The sequence below is a fragment of the Rhinichthys klamathensis genome, unplaced genomic scaffold (assembly GCF_029890125.1).
Source record: "Rhinichthys klamathensis goyatoka isolate OS25496 unplaced genomic scaffold, OSU_Roscu_1.1 h1tg000133l_1, whole genome shotgun sequence".
Classification (NCBI taxonomy): domain Eukaryota; kingdom Metazoa; phylum Chordata; class Actinopteri; order Cypriniformes; family Leuciscidae; genus Rhinichthys; species Rhinichthys klamathensis.
This window is the reverse complement of record NW_026606668.1, coordinates 4,543,682-4,559,677: the sequence shown is the minus strand read 5'-3', so window position 1 is coordinate 4,559,677 and position 15,996 is coordinate 4,543,682. Positions and strand designations below refer to the sequence as shown.

General features: G+C 37.4%; 1 protein-coding gene across 1 annotated transcript in view; it reads right to left on the bottom strand.

Annotated features, from left to right (window-relative positions):
• The window catches only part of dnah6 (dynein, axonemal, heavy chain 6), an 82,472-nt gene that overhangs the window by 23,219 nt on the left and 43,257 nt on the right, over window positions 1-15,996 (bottom strand). The window contains exons 53-65 of the mRNA XM_056256930.1: window positions 14,936-15,197; window positions 14,645-14,768; window positions 13,315-13,511; window positions 12,819-13,022; window positions 9,637-9,762; window positions 9,063-9,227; window positions 7,960-8,027; window positions 7,258-7,438; window positions 6,008-6,187; window positions 2,664-2,897; window positions 1,757-1,892; window positions 1,449-1,621; window positions 362-552 (exon numbers count right to left, since the gene is read on the bottom strand). Of these exons, the coding sequence (XP_056112905.1) occupies window positions 362-552; window positions 1,449-1,621; window positions 1,757-1,892; window positions 2,664-2,897; window positions 6,008-6,187; window positions 7,258-7,438; window positions 7,960-8,027; window positions 9,063-9,227; window positions 9,637-9,762; window positions 12,819-13,022; window positions 13,315-13,511; window positions 14,645-14,768; window positions 14,936-15,197 (2,241 nt within the window). The remainder of the gene's footprint in view (window positions 1-361; window positions 553-1,448; window positions 1,622-1,756; window positions 1,893-2,663; window positions 2,898-6,007; window positions 6,188-7,257; window positions 7,439-7,959; window positions 8,028-9,062; window positions 9,228-9,636; window positions 9,763-12,818; window positions 13,023-13,314; window positions 13,512-14,644; window positions 14,769-14,935; window positions 15,198-15,996) is intronic.

The following is a 15,996-nucleotide window of genomic DNA, read 5'->3' as shown; positions in this document are numbered from 1 at the left end:
CGTCTTTCCCTGCCGTCGCCACCCAAGCGCCTCGCCCTGCCAGCGCCAATCCAGCGTCTTTCCCTGCCGGCGCCACCCAAGCGCCTCGCCCTGCCGGTGCCGCCCCAGCGCCTTTCCCTGCCGGCGCCACCCAAGCGCCTCGCCCTGCCGGCGCCAATCCAGCATCTTTCCCTGCCGGCGCCACCCAAGCGCCTCGCCCTCGCCCTGTAAAGCTACGTCTTGGTGTTGCTTATCTTGGCGAAAGCCAAGTACAAATCAGCATGAAGTTTTAACATCTACTCTCGTGTAATGGAAATCATGCCACTTAACTAGGAAGTGAGCGAGTAAACAGTGTGTATAAATGTCAATAAGTGCACAGTACCGATCCTGGTATCCTCTCTCGTTGGCAAACCGCTGAAATGCTCCCATTGGATCTGAGCCCGTGCTTAGAATGAAGACCAGGGGAATGGTTGGGGACATGTCTGTGTACAGGGTTGAAAGATCCACTGGGGGATTCTCCACAAATTGTTGTCCCAAACCAATGATAACAAACTGAGTCACTGCAAACACAACCTGGAACACACAGAGTCAGAGACTTGAAATACACTTCAATGATACCATATTTATTTATACAGCAGATAGTGATACATAACTCACGGAGACTCACATGAAACTTGACACACACAGGCACCGTAACACACACATCATTTTTATGTAGTACACACACATCATTTTTATGTAGTTCAAAAATGACCCCTAATACTACCCCTAAACACATTCCTCATAGAAAACTTTCTTCATTTTGTGGGGACATGTGTACTATTCTTGTGGGGACAAACACAAACAAATCACAGCTTTAATATCAAATAGATCCATTGTGGTATTATGTACACTAATGTAGTGTATGTAACTGTGAATAAATATAGTGAAGTTGTAATTTCATAGAGAAGAGCCTCTCCTGAGATATAATATGTTGTTCTGAACTTGCAATTCTGAGAAATAAATTATGAGGAAAATAACTCAAAATCGTTAGATATAAACTTGGAATTGTGAAACAAAGAAACAAAGTCAGAATAGTGAGACAAAAGGCTGTAATTATCTTTGTTGACAGTAAGACTTTTTTTCTGAAAAATTTATACTTTTATTCAGCAGAACAAATCTGAGAAGAATTATGAAAAAAGTGAGTCAAAATCGCCAAATATAAACTTAAAATCACAAGAAATGAAGTCAGAATTGTGTGTAATGAATTTGCAATACTGAGAAAGTAAGTCTGAATTGTGAGATTTTAACTCACAATTGTAGCTTGGAATAAACTCAGAATTGCAAGAACTATATATTTTTTCTGTGTTGAAAACAGTCTAACTAAATTTTCTGCTCTGTTACTAAAAATGTAATGCAACAGTTTTGACATTATGTGATTCAATATGAATTGTAATTACTGTAATTTTTTATTATTATTATTATTTTACCTTCTCCTCCATAAAACTCTTTATGAGGATGAGTTTCTGGAAAGCCCCAAGCCGCTGGTTCCAGTAACCTCTGACCTGTGGGTTTTTCTCAGAGGGTATGTCTTCTGAGAAAGGAGGAAGGTCAGTAACATACCCGTCCCACTGCTTCGGGTTTACTGTTACCTCCAGTTGCCCTAAAGAGAGGGGAAAATACACATCCTAGTGTTAGGATAAGAATTACTGTATGATTTCTATTTTATGATTGATGCATTTCAAGAAATAGTACAGTATGAGCCAGTGATATTTTATGGAAAATTAAAAAAACATACCTAGTTTGACAGATATAGGTGTGGATATCATCTCTTTTTTAATGCCATTAAAGCATGGTAGTCGGTCTTCTAAATTACAACAAGTCTCCCAGGCAAAATCAGACAACCATGGCACTTCTGGCTTCTCTGACAATTCCTGCAGTGGGAAAGGGGAGTGTTAAGAACAGAAAGTGCCTGTGCATTTGTGCATAGGGCTGAGTAATATTTCATCATACTGATATGCCAAAAACAATCAAATAGCATGAATTAAGGTTTGAGACTTTGATCAAGCAATTCATTTGAGTATGAAAATTGACAAACATTGGAGAAGACTGAAATATAAAACCAGCCAAAATTAAGAAAATGAACTAGAAACAGTATATTGGATGATTACACTTGGAATCTCGTTTCTCTTATTTCTCTCCCAGAAGAACTTTTCTCCATTTTTCACAATTTCTAAACACTATTAACATCCTATACTAAGAAGTTTGTAAATAACGACAGGATGAGATATCAAGTTTAATACTTAGGGTGGTGTATATATCTCTAGCAACAGAGATGCTTGCCTTAGCAACAGAACAGAAGTGGACTCTGTTTACTGGTATACACACAAAAAAGCACTGTTTCAACACGTAAAACAATATAACAGTGTGCGCTGTGAAAGAAATGCCTTTTTGATAGGGGCATATAGCGCAGGCCCCTGAGGAAAGGGAAAAAAACAGAACACAGCTCTCCAATCTAACAATTAACACAATTAAATCACATTCATGACTTGTAGAAGGATAATTGCCAACTAAAGAATTATAATAAGAACACACATACATAAGCACTCTCTCTCTCTCTCTCACACACACACACACACACACACACACACACACACAGGTGTTCTTTTTTTCTCTCTGTCATATGCCCTTTCCACATCCCTGACCTTCTCCATGCCTCCAGCCCCTCTCAGGAAGAACTGCCACTCCTGCTGGGAGATCTCTCCCCTCTGCATCATGATCTCCACACACAGCATGAAGCTGTAGATCGCCTTGTGTTGCTCAAAAAGGCCACGGGACACGTTCGTGTAGGCACTTAACAGAGTCTGATCCAACAGGATCTGTAGTCTCACACTCAAATCTCTGTGCTTCTCTGCTGACTCAATAGTATTGTTGAACAACTGTGAAGAAATTTCCAGGGAAAGCGTGAAATGTACCTTAAATGCACTGGAAGTCGCTTTGGATAATATATATATATATATATATATCCATATATATACAAACACACACACTATTGTTAAAAAAAATTATCAAATAACACAGTAAAGACATTTATGATTACAAAAGATTTCTATTTTAAATAAATTGTTATTTTGAACTTTCTATTCATCAAAGAGTTCTGAAAAAGATGTTTCCACAAAAATATTAAGCAGCAAAACTGTTCCCTTTCAAAGTGGAACTCAACACTGCATCTTGGATGTACGCTGTGGGGATGTACGCTATCAACTGGCCATGTAGAATCTAACAAGTAGAGGTTAAATCGCTTTTTAACAACTCGTCTTGTTATTAGGCACCTTTGCAAGGTGCTGGGAGTCTTGAGACCCTGGACAAGTCCTACTGTTTGGGTTTTAAAGTAGGGTCTTCCAATCCCTGTTGGAACCTAAACCGATCCCTTAGAACCTGGCAAGTAGAGGTTAATTTGCCTTCTGGCAGCTCTTCTTGTTATCAGGCACATTTGTCAGATGCTGGGAGTCTTGGGGTCCTGTACTAGTCAAGGCAGGGTGTGAGTGCTTTCTTCCAATTGTTCTGGGGTAGTAGAGCAGAAGCTCCATTGAGGCTTCCTAGAAGTTAAAATTCTATGTAGCAAGGAGGGTGAATAGTTATTCTAAATGAAAACCCCCATGTTTGCTCCCTCAAGTGGTAGTGGTAGGCTAGGGTAGTGTATAAAATAGTCTCCCTGGGCCAGTATTCCCAAATAGCTGTATCAAGTTAAAGAAGCTGATGTAGCTAAACCTTGAAGATCTACTTCTGGGGGCACAGGTTGCTAAGGCTGGGCCCACAAGGAAGGCATATGAGCTTGGGTAATGGTCGAAGGGAATATTACCACTTGACGGTCTATGAGTCTTAGGCTGTGCCCTGTGTGGTTGACACTTCTGACTCCGGCTAAACAAGTCCATAGAGTCAATAATGCTATGCCCATTGTGGTTGTGCATAGGCACAGCTAATGAGGCAGGTATTCCCTCAGCATGGTGGAGTGGGTATTTGTTCCCCATAGCGTCGATCCAAGACACAATTCCCTCAGCATGGTGGAGTGGGTATTTGTTCCCCATAGCGTCGATCCAAGAGACAATGTTGACTTCGAAAGGGAATGTCTCAGGTAACAAATGTAACCATGGTTCCCTGAGAAGGGGAACGAGGCACTGCGTCTCATTGCCACGCCTCGGGCTTCCCTGCACCTCTCATTCAGACAAAAAAAGTTGATGACGTCTATTGCAGGTGTCCTCTTTTATGTACGGGCTAGTGTAGTGATGTCATGGACTGTCGTCGGCCAATGAAATTGTCGTGTGTATACACATGCTTCAGACATCGGTCACACTGATGCCGTTACCCACAGCGTCGATCTAATACGCAGTGTCTCATTCCCCTTCTCAGAGAACCATGGTTACATTCGTAACCTGAAACGTTTTCAACAGAACAATAATAAGAAATCAGCATATTAGAATGATTTCTAAAGGATCATGTGACACCGAAGACTGAAATAATGGCTGCTAAAAGATAAATTGACAAAATGTAATAAAACCAGAAAAGACTTATTTAAAATTTTAAAGGTGCCCTAGAATTTCAAATTGAATTTATCTTGGCATAGTTAAATAACAAGAGTTCAGTACATGGACATGACATACAGTGAGTCTCAAACACCATTGTTTTCTCCTCCTTATTTAAATCTTTTGACTTTTGAAAAACACCCCTTAAAAATAGGCGAATCTCCACATAACATCGACTGTGACGCAACAGTCGGGATCATTAATATGTACGCCACCAAAAATTTGCATGCCAGCCCATGTTCAATACCAGGCAGAACTGCGCAGCTGAATCATCGGAAGTTCTGCAGGTGAAGAGACAAGCGAGGATCAAAGGGAAAATGGCAGATCATGGAAACAAATGTTATGTTCTGTGCAGGGGATGTGAGGACTTTTCATACCCTTCCCACAGAAAAGAAATTGCAACAGGCGTAGTTGATGTTTATCTATAATCGGATACCGCAACAGTTTAATTCGAAGTTGTTAGTTTGCTCTGCCCATTTCACCACAGACTTATTTTCTAACCTGGGACAATATCAAGCAGGCTTCTCTCAGCATCTCGTACTGTAGAAGGGGGGAATTCCAACTATATTCCCGCAAGCGGTAAACTAGTGATTTTATTATCGATAATTACACTGTGTTATCTAGATCCAGCGCAAAATCCTAGTACAGTAACAATAGCAAACTCCAAGTAACGAGCATACATAACTAAATAGTATGACAAAGTATTTACGCTGAGGGTTAATATTTCTTGCCTGTGTTGTCATATAAATCTACAAAATAATACTGTAGATACATATGTAAATTCCCTTTTGTCAAATAATTTTACTTTCGTCTATTTCATCAACAACACGTCAGGGGCTAACTACGTTAGTTTAGTTGCTCACAGATAATGTTAGCTCACTCGATCCTTCTAGCTAACGTCACATTCTCCACCACATAAGTTGAAGCTATTTATTTGACAAGGCATCTAACGTTAGTCCATTTGTTAAAATGTTTTAAGTTTTGAAAACTGACGTATGATTATTTTACACGCTTGTATTTCAAAAGTGTGTGAAGTGAAACAGTGAAACAGCCAATCAGAGCAGAACTCCTCATTACTATTCACGACCCTTCCAAATAAGGTAAAAACAGACCATTTCATTCTAGGGCCAATTTCTAGAGTTGAAAATGGACCTGTAAAACCATTTTAACATTTTAAATGCCCTTAAATAAGCCACATACCCTCTATGTAGATATCAGAGACAAAATTAAAATATTATTTCAACACATTCTAGGGCACCTTAATAATATTTCACAATATTACTAGTAAGCTTTTTACTGTATTTCTGATCAAATAATGTCAGCCTTGGTGAGCATAAGAGACTTAAAGAGAGAATTTAAAAAATCTTACCGACCCCCAAACCAATAGTATAATATAAAAATATTATTTTGATATATTATATCCTGAAAATTTTTTTTATAGAATGATTACTCTTAAAGGAAATTACCTGTTTAAAGTACTTTAGGGAGAATTGGTACATGGGGTCAATCTCAGACAGGCTGGCAATGACAAAGTACATGATGGAGCCACGTGTGGCAACAGGGCGATATTTCTCTCTGGCTGCATTGATCATCTCCTCTGTCGTCTCTGCCTCCAACAGCCGAGACTTAATGGCCTGAGATGTCACCTGTACAAGAGAAAAGAGGATACATTGTGAGCTGATCTGCTTTACGTCAAGTATAAGTGTTATATTCCAAACAGAGACAAATGTAATGACTTGAAAGCTTAAAGAGCTCTTAAAATGCAAAAGGAGCTGTAAAGCCGTCCACATCGACAGCATTATAAGTGTCAAAGAGATACATGAGACAGTAGCAAAGGTGTCAGAGGGAGACAGAGTTTTTGTCTTTAAGACAGACATTTCGTTCATTGCCTGCCCAACTTGTCATTTATCTATCTATCTATCTATCTATCTATCTATCTATCTATCTATCTATCTATCTATCTATCTATCTATCTATCTATCTATCTATCTATCTATCTATCTATCTATCTATCTATCCATCCATCCATCCATCCATCCATCCATCCATCCATCCATCCATCCATCCATCCATCCATCCATCCATCCATCTATCTATCTATCTATCTATCTATCCATCTATCCATCTATCCATCTATCCGTTCCTCCCATTCAGGCCTTCAAAAGTGACAGACAGTGATGTGCTTGCTAGTTGGCAGTGGCACAAACATACTATTTTGAGGGAATTTGCTAAAAATGTAGTGTGCTAAAACAAATCCACAGAAGAAAAGCTATGGATTAAAGTATGCGTCAGCACTCATTCCCAAATAAACACATAATCACTATCAAATGAGGCTATTTTCTTTTTAGTTGAGTGTGGCATTTGAAATGATTTTAAAGTAAACATCTCCTTTTTATATGAAGCATTTATTAGCATTCGGGGGGGGAGTTTTAATGACAATTATTAAATAAACAGTGGCAACCAAAAGAGTTTAGACTCTTACATTGACATGTCAAAGACATTTATTTTTTAATGTCAATGTTGCCTTGGTGAGCATAAGATAAATAAAACAATTCCAACCCCAAACCTTTGAACTGTAGTTTAATAAGTCAGTTTAGAGAGTAACCAGTTTAAATTCCATAACCTGCTTTTCTACATAATCATTGACCTGCTTTTGTCTACTACTCTGCTCAAATGTCATTCCCTCTCTTTAAATTTCTGACCCCAAACCACTGACCTTTGACTCTTGTAAAGTTTTTATAAGATCCACATTGTCGAGGATGTTGCCCTCAGAGGTGAAGAGCAGTTTAAGGATTCGATCCTCAATAGCTTTCAGCTGGTTCCGGTCTGTATTGATGCGAACTATTAGCTGACTTCTCTGTTCTTCCAAGTCAGGACGCTCCAGACGGACTACATCACTGGGCACAGACACAGATAAATTATCACAACAAAGTCAACCAATATTTTACATAGTGAGCATTGGCAAGAGAATAATAAGTTAATCAACATCAAATAATATTTTTTTGTTAGACAGCTTATGTCATGAATTACAAATGCACCCAATGCAGTTGTAAATGTTAACGTGTCTTGGTTGGTCAGTTTTGACTGGAACACCTAAGATGGATGGTAGTAGAAGGTGAAAAGATGCCAAAGTGAAATTCTATTTAACTCTAATACTGTGAGCTAGTTAGCCTCTTATGCTGTACTATATTATTCTATATTCTGCTTTTAGAAAAAGAAAAAACACTGATTCAGCTGCTGTCTTTTAGGTGAATATTTAGACCTTTGGAGGATTCAAATTTAGGATTTATTTATTAAACTTTATTAAGTTTTTCTATATAGGAAAAAAATTGCAAATAAATTCTCATAAAGTTTAAAATTCAACATCATGTGTCCCGGGTGTTCATTTTGAATCTGAACAGTAAAAGCAGGGGATTACCTGAGGATTTGATCTTCCAGTCCAGACTTGGTAACAGTGAAGTTTATGATAGTCACTTTGATGCACACCTGACATAGAAAATTGGTTTCAAAACCATTATGAATGTACAGTCCCAACATTAATTGAAAGCAAGATATTATAAACAACTTTTTCTAATTTAGATGTTGATGATGTGATGATGATGGCTCAGAGAAAGGTGGACATGGTCATGAAAAATGTAATTGAATAAATAGCACAATCTAAACATGTATTCTTTATGGGCATGTAAATAAGGATTGACATTATCTGCTAAATTAATCCCCCAAGAGATGCTGCTGTTGTCCCTTTCCTCTCTAAAAATCCTCTGGAGGCACACTTTGATTGGCCCTGTGTGTTTTGTATTTGCTGTCTGTCTGTGAGAATGTTTCTTTAGTCCAGACTGGTCTGTCAGCATAGCTCATCTCCCTTATTTAAGCTGAGATGACAGGTCTGTCCTGTCTCTAATGCTGGAGCTTACAACGGCACAGCCCCGTTTGACAGGCAACCATATTTGGTGGTGTGCTCTCTGCCTGCTGCAAGCGCTCTTGCCCGTGGTCCTGTCTGTTATGATTGCTAGGGCATTGTCTCTTGGCAGGTGGGCGCTGATCCGCATCCACCCCAGAATTATACAGCGAGAGATGATATGGCATGGAGCCAGAGAGGGATTGGTGCACAAGGTGGTGGCAGAACAGATATGTGAAGGGCTGGTACCAGCCATGTCCACTTTGCTACAGTGCCAAATCCAGTTGACCTTAAACAGGTGTCAACCTCGACCCCAGAATCCCCTTTCTAAATCCCCCCTCATTGTTTATAAAATAAACAATGAGCTGCTAATGAAACATACAATAATTACATCAAACAAACAAACAAACAAAAAACTGTAGGGGTCAGACATTTGCATGGAAGAATGAATTATCATTGTCTCTTCCAGTAGCCAATGAATCCATGTGATTGACAGGTCCACCATACAACAAATATTTTAATTAAATAATATAATAATAATAATCATAAAATTAAATGCAAAAAAATTATATAATTTTGTGTTTCTTGTAAATATAATTATATGTATTTCCTCACACACACACCTCAGGAAGATAGTGGGGATTGGCCATTTTGGTGGTCATGTAGAAACGGAAATTTTTATCATAGTCAATGTCAGAATCTCCCAGTCGGATCAATGTTCTGCCACCTAACACAAACGTCTGCTTCAGAAGAATGGGTTCCAGAGCAGGGTCTAGAGTTTCTTTTAGCTGCAAACACACACACAGACATGAGTGAAATGCATGATATTTCATCATTTTGCAGTTATGATTAATATCATTCAGCATTCATTTTCAATTTCATGTTAGATCTCTTTTTGGTACAAACTGGCCTAAAATAGTGGGAAACACTAAAAAAAAAGTGAAAAAAGTGGGAAAGTGAAAACAAGGATGACTGAAACTAGATTCATCAGATAAATCACATCTGGCAAGAGTCAGAACTAATAAACACACTACAGAATCACTCATTTAAGACTGAATTAAACCATTCAAAGCCAATCAGATCAGTTTGGAAGTGTTATCGGTTCCTCACAACTGTAATTCATAATTTAAAATATTTATTTGCTTTTTTTCAGTAGTGAATTTGACTAAAAAGTGTCAAAGGTGAAAGAAGGGTTACCTCCTCCAGAAGTACAGGCATGCCCAGCCGGATGGAGTTCTCAAGTGTTCGGAGGAAGCCTGCATCCGTTAGCTTGATCACCTTTAGACCGTTCTTTGCCTCTTTAGATCGTATCCAACGGTTTGCCTAGATACAAAATGAAAAAATAGAAAATGTAGGTTGTAAAATGTCATGTAGTGTGACTCCCCAAAAACTTCATAAATTGATGCCAGATCATAATATATTTAAAAAATTATGCCAAATTATTAAGAATTTCTTATAAGAAGACTTTTTTTCTTCATTATGACATTAAGACAGTTGTATGCCCCAAAATATTAAATATAAAAATAAAATATCAATATCAAAATCAGAAAATAATAACATGCTCATTCAAGAATAGGCATATGCATTGTATGTATTAATTGCATTGTTAATGTATTTTAATAATTTTAAATAAACTAAAGGTAATTAAAATAATACATAATCTAATAATACATTTTTTAAATCATCATGTGTGTGTACGTATGCGTGTGCTTGAGTATATTTGTGTGTACGTGTGACAGAGAGACACACAGAGAGAAAGAGAGAGATATAAAAAGAAAACTATCTTTATCAGATGGAAAGGATGTGACAGTTGACCCTTTGTAAAAATCTGGGCGGAAGTAGATTCTGCTGAAATCAAGAAAGTAATGTACTACTATATAGAAGTGTGTATGTGGAATCAAACCATCATGCCATCAGTGCCACTAAGCAGAGTGGAGCTGAGTTGAGTGTAGAGTGTTTGTGTCATGGTATTTGTGTGTATATAAATGCGAGACAGACTGATGTTTGAATGTCTGTTTCAGTCTCTCTAGAAGACAGATTCTCCCGAGAGAGACAGCCGGATGGAGAGAGAGCAAAACACAAACGACAAGAAAGAGCAGAGAAAAAAAGGAGAACGACAGCCAAGTGTGCTGAAACCGGAAGACAGTAATGAAAATGGAGAGGGTGGAATGGGAGAAAGATATTTGTATGGTAATGCAGAAAGTCTGGTTGTTTTCCTATTTGAATTTTGAAGGCTGTACTTCGTACCAGTTTGACAACATCTCCAACCAATTGAACAACACTCAGCTATTAAAGATGTCCTTCACCTGACGTGTTCATTTATGTCACAGAGAGGTTATGAAATGCAAAATGGGAATCCAATGGGAATAGATCTATTGAGGTGTCAAGAATTATTCCGCAAGCATCTTTCAACAAGTCAGTGTCAGTTTAGCACCATATTACTTCCATTTGTCCCTAAACCTAAGACTTTCATGGAATAGATTGAAAATATGGATACAGCTAGACTAAACTCTTTACATTTACAGTACACCATTTCAAATTACCTGTCTGTGCTACACTGATCCAATCATCAATGTCTTTCATTTGACTCATAAATAATGCATGTAGTGCATATACTGTGAAGTTTTAAAAGTCAGTTTAAACACACTACTGTTATACACTGATGTTTGGGATCAGTAACATTTTTCAGAATGAATACTTTTATTCAGCAGGGATGAGTGACAGTAAATATATAATGATACAAATGATTTCTATTTCAAATAAATTATGTTCTTAGGAACTTAAAAAAAAGAATCTTGAAAAAAACACAAAAAATATTAAGCAGCAAACAGCACAACCAAATCAGCATATTCGAACGAATTCTTAAGGATCATGTGACTGGAGAAATGGCAACTGAAAATTCAGCTTTGCAATCACAGAAATAAAGTGCATTTTAAAATACATGAAAATAGAAAAAAAAAGTTATTTTAAATTGTAATAACATTTAACAATATTTTTGTTTTACTGTATTTTGATTACATAAATGCAGTCTTCTTTCAAATCAGTAAAAAAAAAAATCTTACCGACCCCAAACTTAACATTTTCCAAAGTTAAAATACTTTGCCTATCCAATCTGTTATGTAGAGGTTGATATGCTTAATATGCAGAGGTTTCCGCAGGTTTTATGAAGGTACATTTAAGACTTTTAAAAGACCTTTTTAAGACCAAGTAAAGAAAATTTAAGGAATAAATTAATGGGAAAACAATATGTTCTCTAAATGTTCATGTCTAGGGAGAAACACAATGAGTTGTATTAGCAAAACTTTAGAGCTTGACAATACAAATTAATACTTTTTAATTCATTTTACAAAAACAAGACCTTAATTTCTGTTAGGGTAAAGTTCGACTTTTTAAGGCCTGCAGAAACCCTGATTTATGGGTTAATTTCCCCAAAACGTGTAAACAGTGTGAGTTTAGGGTGGGTCTATTTGATAGCAGACAGAAGGAGCATTCTGCTGAAAACTTATGAACACAGACATTTTTGCAAATCCATTTGATGACGCTAATGCTGCAGAAATGTACATACTGTACTACGCCTGTAAGAATAAATTAATATGAAACAAAATATGCATGAATATAAAATAAGACAGAAAGGAACACTATCTGTACATGCACAAATATAAACAGACAAATAAAGTATATACACTTTATACTGCAAATCTATAGGGTGTCTACTTCAAATAATGCAAATTACCAATTTGTAAAGCCTTTTCAATTACATTAAAAAAACGTGGTAGTGTTTGATGTAGGATGGTTAAATGCACAAAAGAAATGCATAGTAATTGTCGTATAGTAATGGAATGTACTGTAGCGTATGGTGTCATGTGAGAGTTTATGGTATCAAGCAGCCCCTTGCCAGTGTCCTCATTAAGAATTCAGAGTGCTTGAGGGAAGTAGCTCCTCCTGAGCCTATCCATGCAGGTCATGAGACCGCAGTAGCATTTACTTGGCCGCAGCAGTGGGGAAAGTCTGTGGTTGGGCTATCATAAATGTTGATGTCACCATCAAGTTTGCATGGGGTAAACTATAATGATCATCCTGAAACAGTGTGTGGCAGCTGTTTTGCCTGCCAGAAAAATAACTTATTAACTTCCTTTCGACCTAAAAATAAGCTGCTTTTGAATACACTGATCCTTCTTAACCCTTTCATGAAGAGTTTTAATGTTTATGTGAGGTACTGTAGTCTAGAAACAATATACTGTTTTGTACCATTTAAAAGGACTATAAATGTTATTATTAAATTAGAATTTGTTCTTGTGACTTGCCTTGCTAATAAATTAACAAGGTACTGTATTGGAACACAGAGCACTGATGGAAGGTTTGGAAATGTTAGAGGTCACCTGATCTTGAGGGTCAATCATGAGTGGCCAGCGGCGTCCCCGCATCACAAGTATTCCATTCTCTGTGGAGACATTATCCCGTGGCAACCCTTCGGCATTCCACTGTCGGATCTCGTAGGGATCTCCTAGAATGCTGATAAGACTAAAGTTGTCACTGATAGGAATCCCTAACTGTTGACAGCGTGTGATCCAGTGATCTATAAGCTACAGGAAAAAGAAAAATGTTTATTAAACACATGCGCATTTCCCAGAAATAAGTGTTAGTGTTCAGTAAGCTGAAGGGGAAATTCTGTTTTAATGCGTCATAGTTTGGTGTGGTTGGTGGGCGAGGGCGACTGACATAGGTCAGGAGAAAGAAGATACGACAGGCTTGACTTTAAAGACATTCTAGAAAATCTTATATTCTCAGTGGCATTACATAATCAAGATATGTTAAGAAGTTAAGAAATATGTTAATATGTTAAGAGTAAGAAAAGGTTGTGATCTAATATACTACCAATTGTCTGTAATGGGAGGTGAAGGCTCCATAATAAGCCACACAAGCTGCAGCGATGAACACATTTCCAATGACGTTGTGGATCTCCTGCTCAAACAGAGTAATGCATTCCTGCCATCGCACCTGCTCATCTCCCAGAGCAGATGTTAACTTTCCCGACCGACCCAGGCGTGCTTCAGTCAGAGCCCTGGTTTTAGCTACAACCCACATACAAACATGCATTAACATACACACAAATTCATATAGACACATGAAAATGGAAAGCAACCTATCCTGTGTGGCCCCTTAAAAATAGTTCACTATTTTAACATTTTTTAAATGTGTCTGGAGACCCCTGCAATTTGTTGTGCCATGTGTTTTTGAAAACAAGAATGCGAGTTATGTTCCTTTAAGAAATCCATTTGAACTGGTCCAGGCTTCCATAACACTGCTAAACTAGAAATGTCGACAACCTGACTAGTGGACATGAAAAAGTGTAGTTTTGTACATCCCTAATAAAACATAAAAATACTTATTACACATGCACAAAATTCCACTATTACTGGACCCACAGCGTATATAAAGCACTGCATTGATGACATATTTTTGTAGGGCAACTCAGAACATCACCCTGGTTCCCTCGACAAAAACCCCATAGGACTGGCTTTTGCATTATTGCAGAAAATAACAACTCTTGAATTGTGAAGCCTAAATACAATCGGCAGAAGCAAAAAGCTAAATATAGGCTGTAAAGGAACTACACCACAGTCATATGACTTCACCATCACTTCCAACAACTCTTTCAATTTTTATTTAAAAAATAGTTAGTTTGCAAGAGTGCGATTATAAACACAACAAGGCTGTGAAAGCGGACTAGCGATTAGATGAGTTTTCCTGTTTGTTGTGATGTTGCTTTGTGTCTCCAACAACGAACTCTGTAGTCCGATTTAGCCACTTGTTATCAACTGACTTTTTAAAGACAAGTAAAAGCTTTAAAAAACCATAATAATTCACAAGGGAGTATAACTGATGTATTTTATGTGATAAAGACAAGCTTAAGATATTTTCCCATTTAATTTTAACTACAGACCGTATTTCAGGCATTAAACTAAAAACCCATCAATGGGACCGAAAGTGCTAAAATGGTAGCTATTTTTTGGATTTTGGCCAACAAAAATATGTCATCCCTGCAGGATAATGATATAATGATGCCTTTATTTGTTATAAATAAATATAAATGCTTTCTGTCATTTAGTGCCCTCAGTGACACATTTAACTAATTTAAATAATTATAAAGTTGTGAAAGCTTATACACTATCTGTCTCTTCATTTCTCTCTTTTTCTCTCTCACCTAGCGTCTCTTTTTCAGCCACACTGGACTCAAACTGCTCCTGCAAAATTTTGATTTGGTTCTCCACATCTTGTAGTTTCTCTTGCTTTTCTTTCAAGGTGGACATTGTTGTGTCCAACTCGGCCTGATAAAAACAAATCAGATTAATAATCACAGCAAACAATACACAGTGAAAATCATAATGGAATAAAGTAAATTATACTCATAATGCATTATTATTAACCCTGTATCTTTATCATGTTCTCATTTAACACACACACACACACACACACACACACAAACTAGACTCACCTGAGCAGTAGCCAGTTTTTCACGTTTGGGTCCAACCTCCTTCACAACTCTTGAGTACAGATCCATGGCTCTCACCCACATACACATGGACTTGCAGGCCTTGGACACTTTTTCCACCTTTTCAGGTACAAAGTCTGGATTGTTAATGTACTTCTGTAGCTTCTGAAGAATCTGAGGTTTGATATTGTCCTTTTCATAGTCCATCAGCTTTTTCAGGAAGTTGCCGTCACCCAGGACCTGCTTTGCACTGGCCCAGTCTGTCCTAGTTGGAGGGAAACAAGGGAATGAAGGGACATGTAGACTACAGCTACTGTAGCAACTAAATCAATAGGTTTCTTTGACTCAATAGCCAGTTTGTCACTATGAAATGTAGAATTAGGTAGCTAGGAAATAAACAAAATAAAAATACAGATACTGTGATTCCGAAAACTGCCTTATTTGTAATAACTGAATAAAATGATGAATGTCCTGTTTCATGAAGAAAGGTAAAGTGGATGTAGAGTAAAGTGTTCAAATCCTACAAGACTCAAGAGGTGTTTTCAAGTGTATTTTGTTATTTTCTTTTGACAAATGATTATGGCCGGTATATCTGAATGTTCAACATATTACAACACCCCCACATCCATTCCACCAACCCTTAATTACATTATTAGATTTAACACCAGCTGGATGAGTACGCAGCTGGAAATATAAAACAAAGGCGATTAGAATAGCAGTTGATTTAATGTAGGTGATTTCCAGCTGCACCAAAGCAAATCACATGAAATTAATTAATAAATATTTAACACCTGAAAAAAAAAAATCAGGCAATATAGAGAGAGCAAGGTGTCTAATTATGTACTGGAGTTAATATTTTAATCTTATACTGTACATATAAAATGTTAATCTAGAGCAAATACAAGTCTCATATTAAACAGCAAATAAACTGCACACTGTTTTGTAAGTAATATTACAAGTCATTACGAAATGCTGTTCGCAACACATTTTAGTCCCATGAAGTTAAATATCTCCAAGTGAAACAGGATAGTTAATGCAAGTCGAGTTGAGTCAAGTATGGCCTG